This window comes from Rhea americana, unplaced genomic scaffold, assembly GCF_003343005.1.
Source record: "Rhea americana isolate MKP2758 unplaced genomic scaffold, rheAme1 scaffold_69, whole genome shotgun sequence".
NCBI lineage: Eukaryota > Metazoa > Chordata > Aves > Rheiformes > Rheidae > Rhea > Rhea americana.
The window spans coordinates 2,737,405-2,753,028 of record NW_028186856.1 but is presented as its reverse complement, the minus strand read 5'-3'; the positions used below and the strand labels follow the sequence as shown (position 1 = coordinate 2,753,028).

The window sequence follows — 15,624 nt, the reverse complement described above, 5'->3', positions numbered from 1 at the left end:
AGCAGGATGTTTATTGTTTTCACTGTGAACTACATCATTTCTTTGTAGAAATGTAAATGAATTACAGCTCTTTGTAATATTGTAGTCCATTTTAGAATATGTAACAAGCATTTCAGCAAATATATGCAATGTCAAATACTGTTAGCGTACTTGATTTGTAGTATAATCTTCTACAAACATAGGGTATGAATGATCATTCAAATTTATACAGATGACACGTTTTAAACCAGAAGACTGGTCTCAGCTCCAGTAATAGCAAAAAGGATGTTTCTTCTATCATAAACAATATACACAAGCAGCATACATATATTCCACATATTACAAAGCACTTCCAGATTTAATGACTGTTCTGGAGATCTGAAGTATATTTGGTTCAAAATGGATTGCTCTTTTTCAATATAGGACTTTCCTTGCAGTGAAAACACAAGTCAGTCAGAAGCYGTTTTTTCGTCTCTCTCATCTTCCCTACTTTTGGAAAACTTACCACGCACGCTATAAAGGACATAGCCAATGACAAAAATTGGCTTTTAAATATCACTTAATGCTATCACTTTCCCACTCAAGCTTGCTTAAAATTTCACTGGGCAACCTTTTTAGCAGTATCATTTTAAATGCCATATTCCCCTCCACCTAAAACATCAGAGTAAGTCTGTAGCTAAAGGTCAACAAAGTTAATAGTTGCAAAGCAATTCTCTTCCCCTCTCAAGTTTTCCACTGAAACAAAATACTGAAAGTAKGACTACATATATTTTGCTTCTCTCAATAACAAAAGAACAACATAACAYCTAGCTGTCATATAGTCTTATCTCAGATTACCTTGGCAGATCTGAGTATCTTTAAAAAGTTTCAGGTCTATGCTTGAGCAATGAGAAAACAAATCTGAAAGTCTTATTGCACGTATTTAAAATGGCTGCATCAAAGGTGACCAATAGTATTTCTACAGAAAAACTGCTATGGTTTTGCTCTGCATGTAGAATGACAGAAATTAGTCTTGCTTGAGAAATTCAGTTTATCCCTGGATTACATGACCATCAGATCATACTACTGCGAGCCAAGTTGTCTTAAGCCTCAGCCAGCCTTAGAAGCTGATGGAAACACWCAGCTTTCCCAGGATTGGAAGAAACTTGAGATGCTTTCTAGCAAGCAAAGCCTAGCCCAAGGGCTTAAAACTCAGCTTTAATGAAACTATGATACTCACTGAAGCGATGGTAATTTGTTTTTGAGCACAACAAGTTGAACCATGTACTAAAGCTAAATTCAAAAAATCTGTTTTAAGATGAACAGTCTTGCTGCAAGACAAAGCCACAGTTAAGAGCTTCCCTGGTGAAAAGTATTATAAGCAAAGATGAGCAAACATTAGCAGAGGTTTGCTAAATAACTTCAAAACTTCCCCATTCATAAGGGGCACAGCAGGATGTATATGCCTACATGAAGTAAAATACATTTAATTCAACACCAAAATACTTGTACAKATGTTTTATTTAGACTTCAGGAATTTGACTTTGCTGTATAATGCGGTTATTAGGTGGTAGTTACCAACCTCTGTAAGAGTGCATGTATAGTGTAACAGTGACAGGGAAGTTGAGCAGTAYTTTTAATTTTACTCTRCATTTGGAAAGGTAGCAATTCAAAYGAAGGCTTAGTCTGCTARTGTTTGGCTAGAAACATCTCCTAAGTCACAGTTTTTTTTCTGGGAGGGAAGWAAAATACCAGGTAAAATGGCAGCAGGAACAATGTCAGACACTGGCCAGCACATTAATGCTACTCTGATGGAGCCTGATGTAATTGGCCTGACTCTGAAAGACACTGAAGAGGAAGGAGTGCTTACAGTCTATGCAAGACCAAGCTAGTTTGAATATCAGAAGCTCAGAACATTGAAAGGCAGCATATCTGAACAGTTTTAAGTTAATAAAACAGTGCCCAAGTTCCTCCTCCTAAGTGCATAGAAGTCTAGATTTCTTTTCATTGAGTAAGGTTTAAAAAAAATGGTATGGCTTCTTGCACTGCAGGAATGGTTCAACCAAAACTCAGTGTTATAGTTAAGGTAATTTAGCCAAAATCAAGACTAAAAAGTACCAAGTGCAAGGGAAGGCTGTTGTCAAAAATCTCTACAGCACAAGGTAAGCCATTTTAATTTTACTATAAAGTTGTACTAAGCTTTTAGTGGTCAGATACCTTTGAGAATCTTTATTAAAATCGATTTTTTTAAGGTAGTAGCCACTGTTTAATTCCACAGTACAAATGAAAGGACTGAGTTCTTTGGTGCAGTTCAAAACCAACAAAAGCAGAAGTTAGTCAATTAAGCAGGGGTTATATTGGGAGAACCACTCCAAATGTRTAAGGCTCCTCTTATCTCTGTGAAGAAAGCAGATGGTGTGATCAGGCTGCCCTGTCAGAATGCAGTCTTATTTATTCCAAAGTTCTGCTACTCTACAATAACAATTTATATAGGCAAATAAGACAGTGGATTCAAAGACAGTGTAAGATTGCACTTAGTTTCTGCAGCACTATGATAGGTTCTTAGMTCTTCTCTAGAAACAATGGAAACCTTTTCTTTGTTGCAGTTTTTCCACAAATCTGAAATCCTTTAAATGCAAAGTGACTTAAATTTCTCATGTTGGGAATTATTTTCAGGTATTCACTCCTTGAAGTGAAGCTTACATATACAATAGTAAACAGACACTAAGCACTCTGGCTCTCATTTATTTCAGACAATGACAGTGGTAGAATTTATACCCTCAGATGGGATAAGGGCACAGCCAATAAATACATCAAATAGTTTCTTTTCTACATAGTCAAATATATAAAAGTTTCATGAAACTCATCACTGGGACAGCCAGTGAAGTCAGTCCATGAGTTGTTTATTCAGTTAGACCAAGCTTCTTCTTCAGAGATTCTGGCATTTCAGGTGGAGGTGGACGAGGAAGTCTGAAATAAACCTTCACAGAATCATAGATGAACCACTGTAGTGCAGTCAGGGTACCAATCATAATGATACGAGCAAACAGACCTTTCCATACACCTGTAGAGTAAAACCATAAGCCATAAGTAGTGGGAGAGGCCAAAAAAAAATAATAATAATAAAAAAATCCCTCCTCCAAATATACATTACACCCACCCATATATTTAACACAAAATACAAGAATGAAAGGTTTTCTTTTTTCTTTTTTTACCTCTGAATCCAAGCCTCACAAGAACCTGTGAAGCAGAACTGCCCTTCTCCTTGTTCAATACAGAMACCACAGAGTCAGCAGGATGAGAAACAATTGCACAGAACACACCAGCTGTAAGAATAATTTGTTATTAGTTCTACGATGTTTTAGTGCACACAGTAATTATTTAGCTAAGTACAACCAACTCAAGCACCCCTTTTCCTAGACCACTGATAAGTTGCACAGGAGTTATGTCGAGTCTCCTGGTATGCCCAAATGATAGTAGGTCCATTCTTATTAGCATGACATGTCTACTGAAAGACACCTAGACTCTGCTCTTGCAGCATCTGTCTTCTGAAATAAAACTCATTATGAATCTTTGGATGGTCAAAAATCACCACTCCCTCCAGATGCGTCTCCCCTTCTTCCTGTACTTCCTCCAGCCTAGCAAAAATACAAGTTATTTTGCTTATATCAGCTATAGTCCCTAAACTTTAAAGTTAACACAGGAACAATTAAGAATATTACCCTACTACAGACCTATTTAATCTCTCTATTTACAGACTGAATCTGTTCCACCCCTGCTATGCCTTTTTAAGTTCAGGTTCTTCCACTGCAGTTACATAAATGTATTTGATATTCTGAGAACAGTGAGACTTTCAGAATTGCTGAGATCCATTCATGAGGTGTAGTACTGAAAGGTTTCTTACCAATATAACCTGCAATAAATGTAACTACCAGCTGTTCTGGCTTTGAACATTCGCTTCGYGGCTTGGGAACCACATACTTGTAGAGAGCTTCAACAGTACGTTCAAAGCAGGCAAATTTCATCATTGTGTATGGAATCTGCCTCATCCATAGTGGAGCAACACCTTTATAGAAACTTAAAGAGAAGACATATTCAGATTCATTTTCCTTGAGTATTTAAGGGTATATTTCTAACCTGAACAATTAGTTAGCTTATTGTTGGTATTAAGAAAACCACTTCTAGATAGTGAGATTATTATAAGGCTTAASTGTTCTATCAGCTACAGGACAAGAACACCTAAGTTTTATTCCTTCCTCATAACTACTAAAAACAGCAGCACAAATTAGAATTTACCTGATGTCTACTCTGTGCAGCTGTTTGTAGTCACTTTTCAGATTACAATGGAGTGCAATAACGCCATACTGCTAATATAAGTACATGCTTATGTCTGCATACCAGCCAAGTCCTGATAGTGATAAGTGTGGCTGTAAATCTACAGCCACTTCTATCAGAACAGAAAGCTAACATGCAGTTATATTACTCTCACATGCCAATGACTCAAGCATCTTTGACTGTACAACCAAAAAAGTTGCTGAATATCTCTGACTGGAACTGCTAGGAATTGAAGTTATCCAGCAGAACTCAGCACAGAGATACTCACAAAGATGGATCTAAGGAGCATGTGAAATTAACTACCAGTTCAGCATAGATTCTTTGATATTAATTACTTGTTATCTCAAACTCTAAAGACCAAAAAGTATTAGAGGCTGATATACTTTATCCTCTAATATACGCTAAAGCCACTATTAGTTTTAGCAACCGCCTTTCACTAGGAGAAAAATTCAACACTGAAAACATGAATGAAAATTAAAAAATCCAAGAGATACTAACGCCCAGAGGCCTTCTTCTCCAAACATTTTTGGTACAGCTTGCCGCAGAGTGTTAGCATATCCAGGCTGTGTCTGAATGCGAACTTTAGCAGCTTCCATGGGAGCCAGAGCAATGTCAGCAAAAAACTCCGCACTGGCAGATGCAGCTAAGTATAGTGATGTACGCCACAAATACGCGTTTTCCTGAAATGTATTTAAACACACATTTTTATTAATGAATAGTGCTTTTGTGTCTCCTCTATGTTGGTAACACTAATATGTTGCTAACATATAGTCTCATGTAGACCACTTGAAGCTTACCTCTCCCAGCACATTGCCATAGAGGATTTTGAAAACTTCATAGAAACCAAATTTACAGAGCCCTTGCATGGAATATCCAATAAATGTTGGAGCCCATCCCTTAGCCAAACCACGAGTACCATCTTCTTTGATTGTCACTGAAAATCCATTGAAGATGCTCTTGTATTTTTGTGGGTCAACCTAAACAGAATAGAGAGTTAATAGCTTATTATTTCCTTTCTCAAAGCCCCATCCCAAATATAAAATTCTTAAAATCCACATACAACTTCCCATAGATCCCTAATGTCATCACACATCACAAGGCTACCCTTGATGTAACTGTAGGATTTGCCTGCTGGTTTAAAAACTCATATAGCTCGTACATCCTTCAATAACCTAGAGGAACAAGCAAGACTACTTGAATTTTACTTTACCTTTATTTTCCACATCAACAGTAAGACAGTRCTACTGTACGTCAGTAACATTCATTGGAGTCATTATTCTAACACATACAATACTATACCGATACAGTTATGTTTAGATCAGGCTCTTCAAAACTGACAGCTTCTAACAGCAATTTCATTCTAGAAGAGTTATGCTAGAAATCCTATTCAAGATGCAACTTTTCACTCCATAAAATGTTGCATGCATGCCATATATCAAGTCTAAAGATTAATATTCATCAGCAGTTACTTGTCCACTACTAGTTGGATCCCTCCAAATACTGTCAGACTAAGACAGATGGAGAAAGGCGGATCAAAGAGTACTCTGAGACTTAACTACACTTGTACACTGTCACCCTTTGCCTTTATAGTAAGGGATAAAACATGAAATAATTCTGTATGTAAAAATGTTGAGTGAGATTTCATTATTAACTTATTAGAAGTTTCAGAAAGACTAACTTTAAGTAATTTTGTTTTATATAACAATACTTTTAATAGTTTCTGAAACAGGCTATTCTAGCAATTTTTAAGTCATGTCACACTACTTTTCATACATGATACTGTCCACCATGGCCTCAGAGGGGTGAAAAGGAACTTAAAACTTAAGAGAGAAAATGGAAGCTCTAGGAGGAGCTGTGGGACAAGCATGCCAATCTGTGATGACTAGTATTTCACTCATCTCACACAGTGGCAACAGCCTAATTGAAAATCAATTCACCTAGACAYCTCAATTTTTTAAAAAATCTGGAATTTCAGACCACTAGGCATGTAATCGTTGATTACTCAGCATAAAGTGAGACTATGTTCATATCAGAACTATGCCCGAGGGCAGGCAACAGGTTCTTTCTGAAGAAGCTAGAAAGAATTAGTGACATACTCTCTACCGGACCTAAAAAGAGAAATGCCAATAGGTTTTGCAAGGTCACACCTGAGAGTCGCATGGGACCTCTCCACTGCCCGTTCCTCAAAGTGCTGGAAAAGGGAAAGTGTAGCCACTCTCATTACAGAAGAGGCCCAGGAACAGGTAACCCAAGCTGAACATACCCACCAAGCAGCTGGAGCCTTGGAAGCAGGAGGCCCTGCTCCCAGTGTAACTGCAGCACTGCATGCACTCTCAGGCCTTCCACCCATGAACCGAACTGGCAATCAGATTAAGAAATGCTTGTGATGCTACATCCTCTTTATCAAGCTCCTCCATCCCAGAAAACCCAACCTTAGCCTGGTATCATTAAACTACCCACCTTYGGTATTTTAGACACATTCTGTCAGTTATAACAAAATAGCATGTTTAAACTACGCTTTCAGAAACAGGCAGGAGCTCAACTCCAAGTGCTTCCCTGCTGGCAAAATTGAGAATTCTCACACACTTTATTTGGTCTCAATCCAAATGTTGTAGAAGGCATCCTTTACCCTTATCTGACGCACTCTGATTTTGTCCAATGCATTACAAAATTACTAGCTTGAGGGTAGAATTTCAAGTTTTTTCAAGCAAGCAAAAAAAGCTTGTGTGCTCTTGTAAAGAATTCTAAAGGTCTTATGGAAAAATAAATTTTTAATGTCACATGTAGCGCCATATTCGATAATCTAATTAGTAGTTCTCTCAGTTTCACACAAGAACTTCACTTTTAGAATCAGTGTCACTCTATGCAACAGGGACCCCATTAACTACTAAATTTCTAAAAATTTAGAAGTGTGCTTTAATCTCCATTCTTGAAGCATAGATTTTACAGAATAAAGCCATGAATATAGTTTTAGCTGTGACAGTTGACTGGATGATTTTAATAGTGAAGCTGCTATCAACAAATTAAGCATAGTGAGACATCTTCACTCCTTTAGGTTCAATCAAGAACTGCTTCCATCACTTAGAAGTCAGCCACAAAAGCACTTAGAATTGTATTGCTACGCCTAGCTAAGTTTTACTCATTCTGTCGGAAGTAGAATCATTACATAGTATCAATCCATAATCCATGCACTGATGGTCACAACATTAATGGATCAAATTATACATGCGTGTCACTCCAGGCTGAAAACCTAAACCCTATGAGCTCCCTGAAACATCAAGATCTTATTTCCTTCCAAAGCACATGAATAGTCCTAGAGAGCCTGACAACAAAGAACAATATTGTGCTGTGTGCTTTTTAGTAACTACAATAAGCTAATGTCTTAAATGTAGGTGCAAATAGTTAAATTCATCCAGATCATGCTATGTGCCTCTGCTTCTCTTGAAAAGTGATATTTTGTTAGTCTTGCAGCAGCAGACYTAATTAAGAGAAATAGCATACAAGTTTATTTGCTTCCTGGCATCTAAAAAAGATTGTTTACCACCAACTATAAACTGATACGTTGGCTACACACAGGAAAAGTTTAAGGAATGTTGAAGTTCATACAAACCTGCATACGACATTTCACTAAATCCAGAGGTACGACAGCAGTGTGTGTCAGGCCACAACTTAGGACCCCACCAAAGCCACAGAGAGCATAAAACTTGAGCGAGCCATATTCACAACTGTATTCTGCAGCAAAAAATAGAGACACACCATGCTTTTACATAAACACCATGCACTGCTGGACAACAACATCCAGTGGATAGTTTATGCCTCCAATTCATTAGTAGATTATTTAAAATCACACTAAACATGCTTTATCAACTTCACCACATACCAACATGCAGAACAAACCTGCATTCTGCATTTAACCAGGTCTAGAGGAACCAGTGCTGTATGTGTTGTTCCACAGCTAATAATCCCACCAAGGCCACAAAGCATAAAGAATCTGCCTGAGCCATATGCACAGCTGTATTCTAGTTAATTAAAAAGAAAATAATTACATACATATGATCAACAACACAGAAAAGACACAAAGTTGATGACCAAGTGTTAGCTTATTTCAGTTTTAAACCTCTAAGAATCRCCTATATTGTACTATTCAACTATAACATTATGCTCAAGAGCAGTTCATTTGCTTTAACTAACATATTCTAGACTGATAAGACTGATTCTAGGCCTGCCAAACTGAGTTCATTCTTTTAAAAAAGTTATGAAAGAGTCAAGTTTTAGCTCACAGTGCACTTACATATTATACCGATTTAAGTCGGTAAACCAGAGAAATTAATCCCAGAAGCTGCTAGTAGAAATTATGACTCAAAGCTGCAATGTCCAAWTTTTTTTTTAATAGTGAGGAGTTCAGCAAGAAGAATGTTTCTCTAGAATTCTAGAGRTAACGTTTATTTGCTTAAATATTTTATAATCAGTGCAACTTCAGTATTTAAGTCCCTTGTTTCCCAAAACTATACCTGTTCTTTCTTAGTTCTTAATCAAATACAATGCTATGGCTTAAAAATATCTCACACTTTAATGTTAACCGTGGAGACCATGCAGAAATATGAGATTAAGGTAGGACTCCTCTCTGTACGGATTACTTTAATTCCCTGCATCATTCAAAAATTTAAGCTTTGTGTAAGAATTAGCCAAATATGATATACAGCACAGCAATTTGGGGACTGTTCCTGTAATAGCTGCTCTTTAGCAACAGACTTCACAAGAAGATAACCACAAATCTGAGAAAGATGCAAACAGGTTTAAGACACTATTAAGTTAAGTCTTACTCAACTACAAACAGCAGATATTAGCTACAAACAGAGCCTCTGTGCCCAAAAGGTGAGGCAATAGATCTTCCCCTTCTCATACTGCTACTATTAAAGGACAGAAAAAGCAAGAAAAACCTAGAAGACTTAAAGTAGTCATCCAACAACATGTAGAAGAGATAAGGAAAGAAAGATTTTTTTCCAAATACAGGACCTGAGATTTATTCAGGTTCTGTTTAATAAATTTCCAAAAGTCTATAGAAATTTATCATTAAATTTAATGTTTGTATTTATTAAACATGCTTCATTAAATAAGGTTTTGAGTCACATTTAATCAGGGGATACTGATCTCTCACTGTGCTGTATAATACTGTGTATATAAACCATTCAGGCTTAAAGAGCAGATTACATTCACYGATTCCAGTAGAGCAGACAAAGCCACTGGAGCTGAAAACAAACGAACMAATGAATAAGCATCAGTTTCTCTTTTTCAGTTTAAAAGAAGCTATGGAGGATAAAAACTATTATTTGCAACCAGAAAATGCTCACATTAGCATTTACAGTACAAAAAAAGGATAAGATAGCGGCCAACTTCTGGTTTTGTGCCAAACATTTTAAACAAAACCAAAACTGAGATGCTGAGTAAGCATATGGAAAACAATATACTAGGTAGMATATATTCCCTAGAGTAGAAATCAATAATTTAAGTTCCTTTGATATTAGATCTAGGAGCATTACTTCAGTACAATGGAATAGCCATTAAAATGTTACAATGGCTAGTAAGAACCATGTCCAGAGAAGCCCTAATGAAAATTAAGACACACACAAAGTATTTTAGTCAGCACTTCCTTAATGTGTATTTTTGCTCTTTAAATAWATTTCTTTAGAAACATCAACAAAAGTTTCCTATTACATTTAATAGCATCTACAGATTACCACTTAAGACTATGACATTTACCCAGTTATACTTCCCTACTATGAAAAAACTTCCTCCTAAGAATACTGCAGATCTTACCATTAAGTCTATTCCTAGTCTGTCTATTCCTAGCCTCCTTCTTCAAAACGTAGTCACCAGGACAATAAAAGAATCATTTTTTTCTTTATTCTAAAATAAGAAATAAAGAATCTCAAACGGTAGACACAGAATTAATTAAGTCCAGCCTTAGAGCTAGTAGTCAGTTAGCTATCAGAATAGCATATAACCTACGAGAATCTGTAAAACAGGTATCGCTCAAGGCTACAAATATGCTAGGGCCTAACACGTGCCTATAGGCTAAACAGAATGATTAGGATGACAGCCTTACAAACAGTGGTAGGTGACATTCCATTTAGAACTGTACTAGTCAGAATGACTGGTTAAATGAACATAAATAAGGTTTTCTATGCAGCTGTAGTCAAAGAACAGTCTAGGTCTGAATTACTGGGCAGCTATGCCTAGTTGTATCTTTGGCCAGCAGTATGCCAGTACTGTAGTACTTGCCATGCTGCCTAAATAGCAAGTCAACTTACTGTTGGAAGTCCTCTACTGACAGAGATAGACCTTAGTAGAAGTTTCCAGCCACAGAAAAGTAGAGCTTTAAAAACGTGCCTTATTGCAATGGGATTCAGACTGATCTATCAGAATAGTAAGATGTCATCTATTAGGCTTAAGGCTTTGTGTTTGTAGTGGTAGAGCAGCATTATGAAAAAAGCCACAGTGGTTCCCAGACTTCCGATTTCGGGATGGAATCTCCTAAAATCTGTCTTGACAAAAACATAGCCAAGATCCAACATCTGTTACCTGAAAGGAGAGGAGGCTAACCAATGCAGTAGACAGCAGGAAAGTTATGCTGGGTTTTTTTTGTTTGTCTGTTTGTTTTAATAAGTTGACTGACAACAAATGCCCYGAGGCTAGCTCAAATATAAATATAGCTCAAAAACATGTTAAAACAACTAAAAATGAGTAACATCATAACACTATTTCATATCTTTGCTTCAGATCTGACAGACTAACGGGGACAACTTCCAAGAGCAGATCATAAAATATCTCCCATCTCTTAGACATATTATGGTTGATGCCTTGAACTGAATTCAGAAGGTCTTGCAATTTCTGCTGGCTTTGACCTTGGATAAGCTGTTATCTTCTACAGTACGGTAACTTTCCTAATACAAAGAACAATGGAAGAATGAAGAACCAACTGGTATGTGAAATAATAGGTACAGAACAAGGAACTATCAAAGACAAAGAAACTCAGTTCACTTCTGACTACATTTGCTTACAAACAGGATGAAGAGTAAACATAACAATTTCAAGRAACAAGTGCACATCATGAACATAATATAGCATACTGAACAGGGTCTAATACACTTTAGCTAGCTGTAAGATTATTATTAAAGTGAACTGTACAATCTTGAAAACATAGTAAAACTCAATATTCAGTTCTGCGTCTCTTGCACRGATTACACAAATATTAGTGTCAGAGCACTGAGATACTTCACCAAACATAGTACTTAATAAAAGGCAGCTTGCTGACAGCATTATTTCTATTTGAGTCTTTTTGTTAAAATTGATATTCAAATAGATACTTTTAAGTTATTAAGAGATTAAAAGTATTTTAATATCTATTTCCACTGTTGGGAGTATCACTAAAAGCTGATTTTTTGAAGTCATAGCAGGAGACATACAGGAAGCAGTTGTACTTTAAGTCTAAAATGCGCCATTACATCTTACACACCACAGCTACGTAGTATATGTCCCAAAATGGCTAAGGAAAAAAATCTARGACACAGCTGCAGGTTCTTCTAACAGCTGCAGATGTTCAAATGTCTAGTTGTGAAAGAACAGCACCCAAAAGAAAAAAAAAAAAGGAAAAAAAGGAGAGGGGAAAGAAGACATGGTCTTGAAAACCCAAAACCCATCCAGATTCAGTGATTCATACCCTGGTCTTCTCCACAGTAAGAAAGAGAAGTACGGGCCTGCTGCTTCAGTCCTCAAGGCTGTAGGCCCAACCGAGCAGGCAAAAGTGACCTTTTACCCACAACAGAGACAACATCGAGGGTCCCGTAGCTCCCCCTGACCCAGGACCTTTCTACGTCCTTCCCCGGGATCACCAAGTCCTCGGTGCCGCCCAGCACACGCCGTGCGGGGAGCGGAAGAGGCTACCAGCACCTCCCCCGCCCGTGCCCTTCCTCGTCCTCCAAACGGGCGCGCGTAGGCCCAGCCGCGGCTCCTCCCCAGCCCCACTGCTGCCTCCCCCCTTTTCCACGCGCAACGGGCACCGGCGGCGCCAGCGGAGACCAGCGGGCACTGGCGCCTCCGCCGCGACCCCCCGCTGAGCCCTCACCTTCGACGGCCGAGGCGGCCGCCAAGCTCCGCCGCGTGGTGGGCGCCTCGGCGGGCTCCGGGCGCTTCCTCACGCCGTCCTGCGCCAGCTGCAAGTGCGGCGCGTAGAAGGGGTTGAGCCGGGCGAGCGGCGCGATGGACGAGAACATGGCGACCTGAGGCGGGCGAGAAGAACAGAGCGGCGTGGGACGGGGAGGCCCGCCGGCACGGAGGGAGGGAGGGAGGCCCGCCGGGCGGCCGGGGCGCCCGCGGGGCCGCCGGCCCTAGCTCACCTCCTAAGATGGCGGCGGCGGCGGCGCGCGGGGCGGCTGCTCGGGGGGCAGCTCGGCGCAGAGGCTGAGCGTCGCCCCGGCTCCGTGACTTTGTCCTTCTCCGGCGCAAGGGGCGGAGCCGCAGGCCAAGAAGCTGCAGCCCGATTGGTGGAGGCGCTCGCCGCCGCGCAGGCGCTCGCCGCCACCCGGGCCCTTCCTCGCGCCTTTCCCCGCCGGCGCCTGCGCACTGCGGCGGCGGGCGGGACGGAGCGAAGGAGGCGGCCGGGCCCGGGCCCCCAAGGACAGGGCAGGGGCGCTGCTGCAGCCCGTGCGTCCCCCCTTTTGCTCGAGGGCAGCTCAGCTCCCCWTGCCTTTACCCAGGTCAGGCCGGGCTCACGCTTTAGCTCTGACCCCTGCTATCAGCTCAGCGCCCAGGCGAGCTGCAGCCAGTCCTCACTGCAAAAGTCTCCTGCAGTCCTTCTGCCACCAGGCTGAGACGCAAGCAAGCGCTAAGCTAGTCTTAGGAAAGCTTCACCACCCCAGATCCCACCCTTGGCCCATTCAGATTTCACACACTCCATGGAGAACACAAGGCTAGAAAAAAAAAAAAAAAAAAAAAAAAAAAAAAAGATGACATTGCTTTTTTAGTAGTTATGAGTAGCTAACTAGTACTTAGGTTCCTTAGATTAAACCCTGCTGCTCAACTATTTTTATTGTCCTTCTCTGGATGCTTGCCAAATAATCCACATACTTTTGAAATACAACATCTAAGTCAGCTGGGTTTGCCCTAGTTAGAGGCCAGGGCAATGTCAAACAAAAGACACCTAAGTTCATGTTTTACAGCCAACACTCASAGTAGTGCGGTAATTGTCCATTTCTGGTAACAACAGGCCAGGGTTAATTTATACTGTCCTTCACAGCAGTTGTTCCAGGTTAAGGACTATTTGAGTAGCATCTTTAAAAGTTAACAGCATTGTCCTGAATTCTAGTTCTGCTTACCAGCATTTAATAATACTCTCTATTCAGTGTCTGGTAAACCCCAGACTCTGCACTCTAACAAAATTTTGAGTTCAACCTCCTCAGCAGACTCCCACTGCAGTGCCCTAGTTAGACCAAGTCTGATTAGAAGGTAGGCCACCAAATGTTGCGCTGGCTGCAGCCTTCACAGTTGCGTTTCACCTCTAGAGGACAGGTTTGCAAAAAATCTGCAGACTGCCTAGGTTATAATGGCAACAGCCACCCCTCTCTCTTTCCCCCCCACCCCCCAAAAAAAGGGGTTACTGATTCATTAAAGGTAAATAAATATTTAACACAGCAGCCAAATACTTTTTTTTTCAGCAATGAAAGTATGTATCTAATAAACTAAGTATGACTGCAACTTGGGTTGTCATTTTGAAATTAAGAGGTGCAATTCTTGAAACTTCTGATTTTTAACATAAAACCTCTGCTCCTGCAGATGTTACTATATTTATGTACATATTTGTGTGCACAACTAGTACGGATACTTGAGTCACAGTACATAGAAGTTTTGTTGAATAAAACCAAAGAAATTGTTATTCTAACAGCTGTAAGCCCATTTGTAGTTGCAGGAAAAACAGRAAAGCACTATTAAACAGCACAGTTTAACATATCCTTCTAGAAATATAGTGATAATACACATTTAACAAGAACACAGGTCAACTCTAACAGAGGAAGTCTTCAACTTTTCTTAGAATGAATAAAACTAACAGCCTGAAACTTGAACCCAYTTAGTTTAATGACTTCCACCACAGAAATAAGTTAGTTACTGAATAAAACTTGAAAGATATTACTTTTTGGTGTCAATATCTGTCAGATTCACAGTAAAGACAACTGTTGTAAATCAAATCAAATTTTTAAAATCAATCACTTCAAATCTTGGGAGCACAGGAAGATGTCAATTTGGCAACTCCAAAGCTTTCCTAACCATCTCTCTCCTGTTATTAACACCAACCACACACACCTTCCAATTCCCCCCCTCAGGTACTGTACAGTCAAGAAATTGCACCCTCTCCTGCTGCAGGCATATAGTTTATGTACCTATTCATTGTATCAATACCAGAGATACTGAGCTGTGCCTCAGACTGCAGCAGCCCTTGTCACTAAGATCCAAAATAGCTAGTTTCATGCTAGCGCAGTCACATCCTTAGAATGCACTAAGTAGTGAAACCTCTCCTATTCCTACTAGTCACTACCATAAATGTGTCCTTGATATTCTTTAACCTTCATCTTTCCCACTTACTACATTTTTTCTATTACATAGGAAAATAGATACAGAAAATAAGGCAATACTATTACACTTTTTAACCACAAGCCACCAGTGCTGACCAAGAATTCCAGAGGTAAGACAGAAAGTCTGAGGAGTTAATCTTTTAGATATTACTATACACACAATACTTACAGGCATATTTGCCACCTTTGAACAATTTCACCAGTTGAATTGACTTGTACATATATATGCATCTGTCATAACTTGCTGTTGCACCAGTGCAAAACAGCCTGGTATGTTCCCCAAGAAGAAAAAGAGTCACAGCAGAGTTTTAGACACCTGTGGGTACATTTTAACCAATTCATTTTGCCTTTTAGAGATCAGTAAAGCTAAATCCATACTTGGGAAATTTTTGATCTCTACAGCTGTCTCTAAAAGCTTGATGCATTTCCTGACTGACTTTGGTATGCTGAAACACCCAAGTCTGTAAACTCAAGACTTATATATCACACCCCCCCACACACACACACCCCTTCTTTGATTAGTCAGATAAAGCTTTTTTTATTCATTACAAACTCTTCAGCCAAATATGAAATTTCAACCATATCAAAGCCAGCCAAAAATACCTTCCAAAGCATACTGTAATGTTATAAAATTCATTTGCCATTAGTTATATTTTTTTCTGCTGAACAGCCTCCTTTTAGAAGTACATCATTTAAAGCATTTTGT

General features: G+C 39.4%; 1 protein-coding gene and 1 non-coding gene across 3 annotated transcripts; both read right to left on the bottom strand.

The window, feature by feature from the left end:
- Window positions 1-2,687: 2,687 nt before the first annotated feature.
- Window positions 2,688-12,809, bottom strand: SLC25A3 (solute carrier family 25 member 3). Of its 2 annotated transcripts, none has more exons than XM_085321285.1 (8): window positions 12,690-12,809; window positions 12,419-12,572; window positions 7,904-8,025; window positions 5,091-5,270; window positions 4,792-4,973; window positions 3,863-4,035; window positions 3,174-3,284; window positions 2,688-3,022 (listed from the first exon to the last, which is right to left on the bottom strand). In XM_085321285.1, exons 2-8 carry the CDS (start codon window positions 12,564-12,566, stop codon window positions 2,862-2,864), a joined length of 1,077 nt encoding a protein of 358 aa, XP_085177411.1. In that variant the 5' UTR covers window positions 12,567-12,572; window positions 12,690-12,809; the 3' UTR covers window positions 2,688-2,861. The 2 variants fall into 2 exon arrangements, with proteins under 2 accessions (XP_085177411.1, XP_085177410.1); XM_085321284.1 differs by lacking the exon at window positions 7,904-8,025 and adding an exon at window positions 8,191-8,312 and having other exon boundaries at window positions 12,690-12,808.
- Window positions 4,344-4,585, bottom strand: LOC146586437 (small nucleolar RNA SNORA53). The gene has a single exon (XR_014897819.1). It is a non-coding gene; the product is annotated as a small nucleolar RNA SNORA53 (small nucleolar RNA).
- Window positions 12,810-15,624: the final 2,815 nt, after the last annotated feature.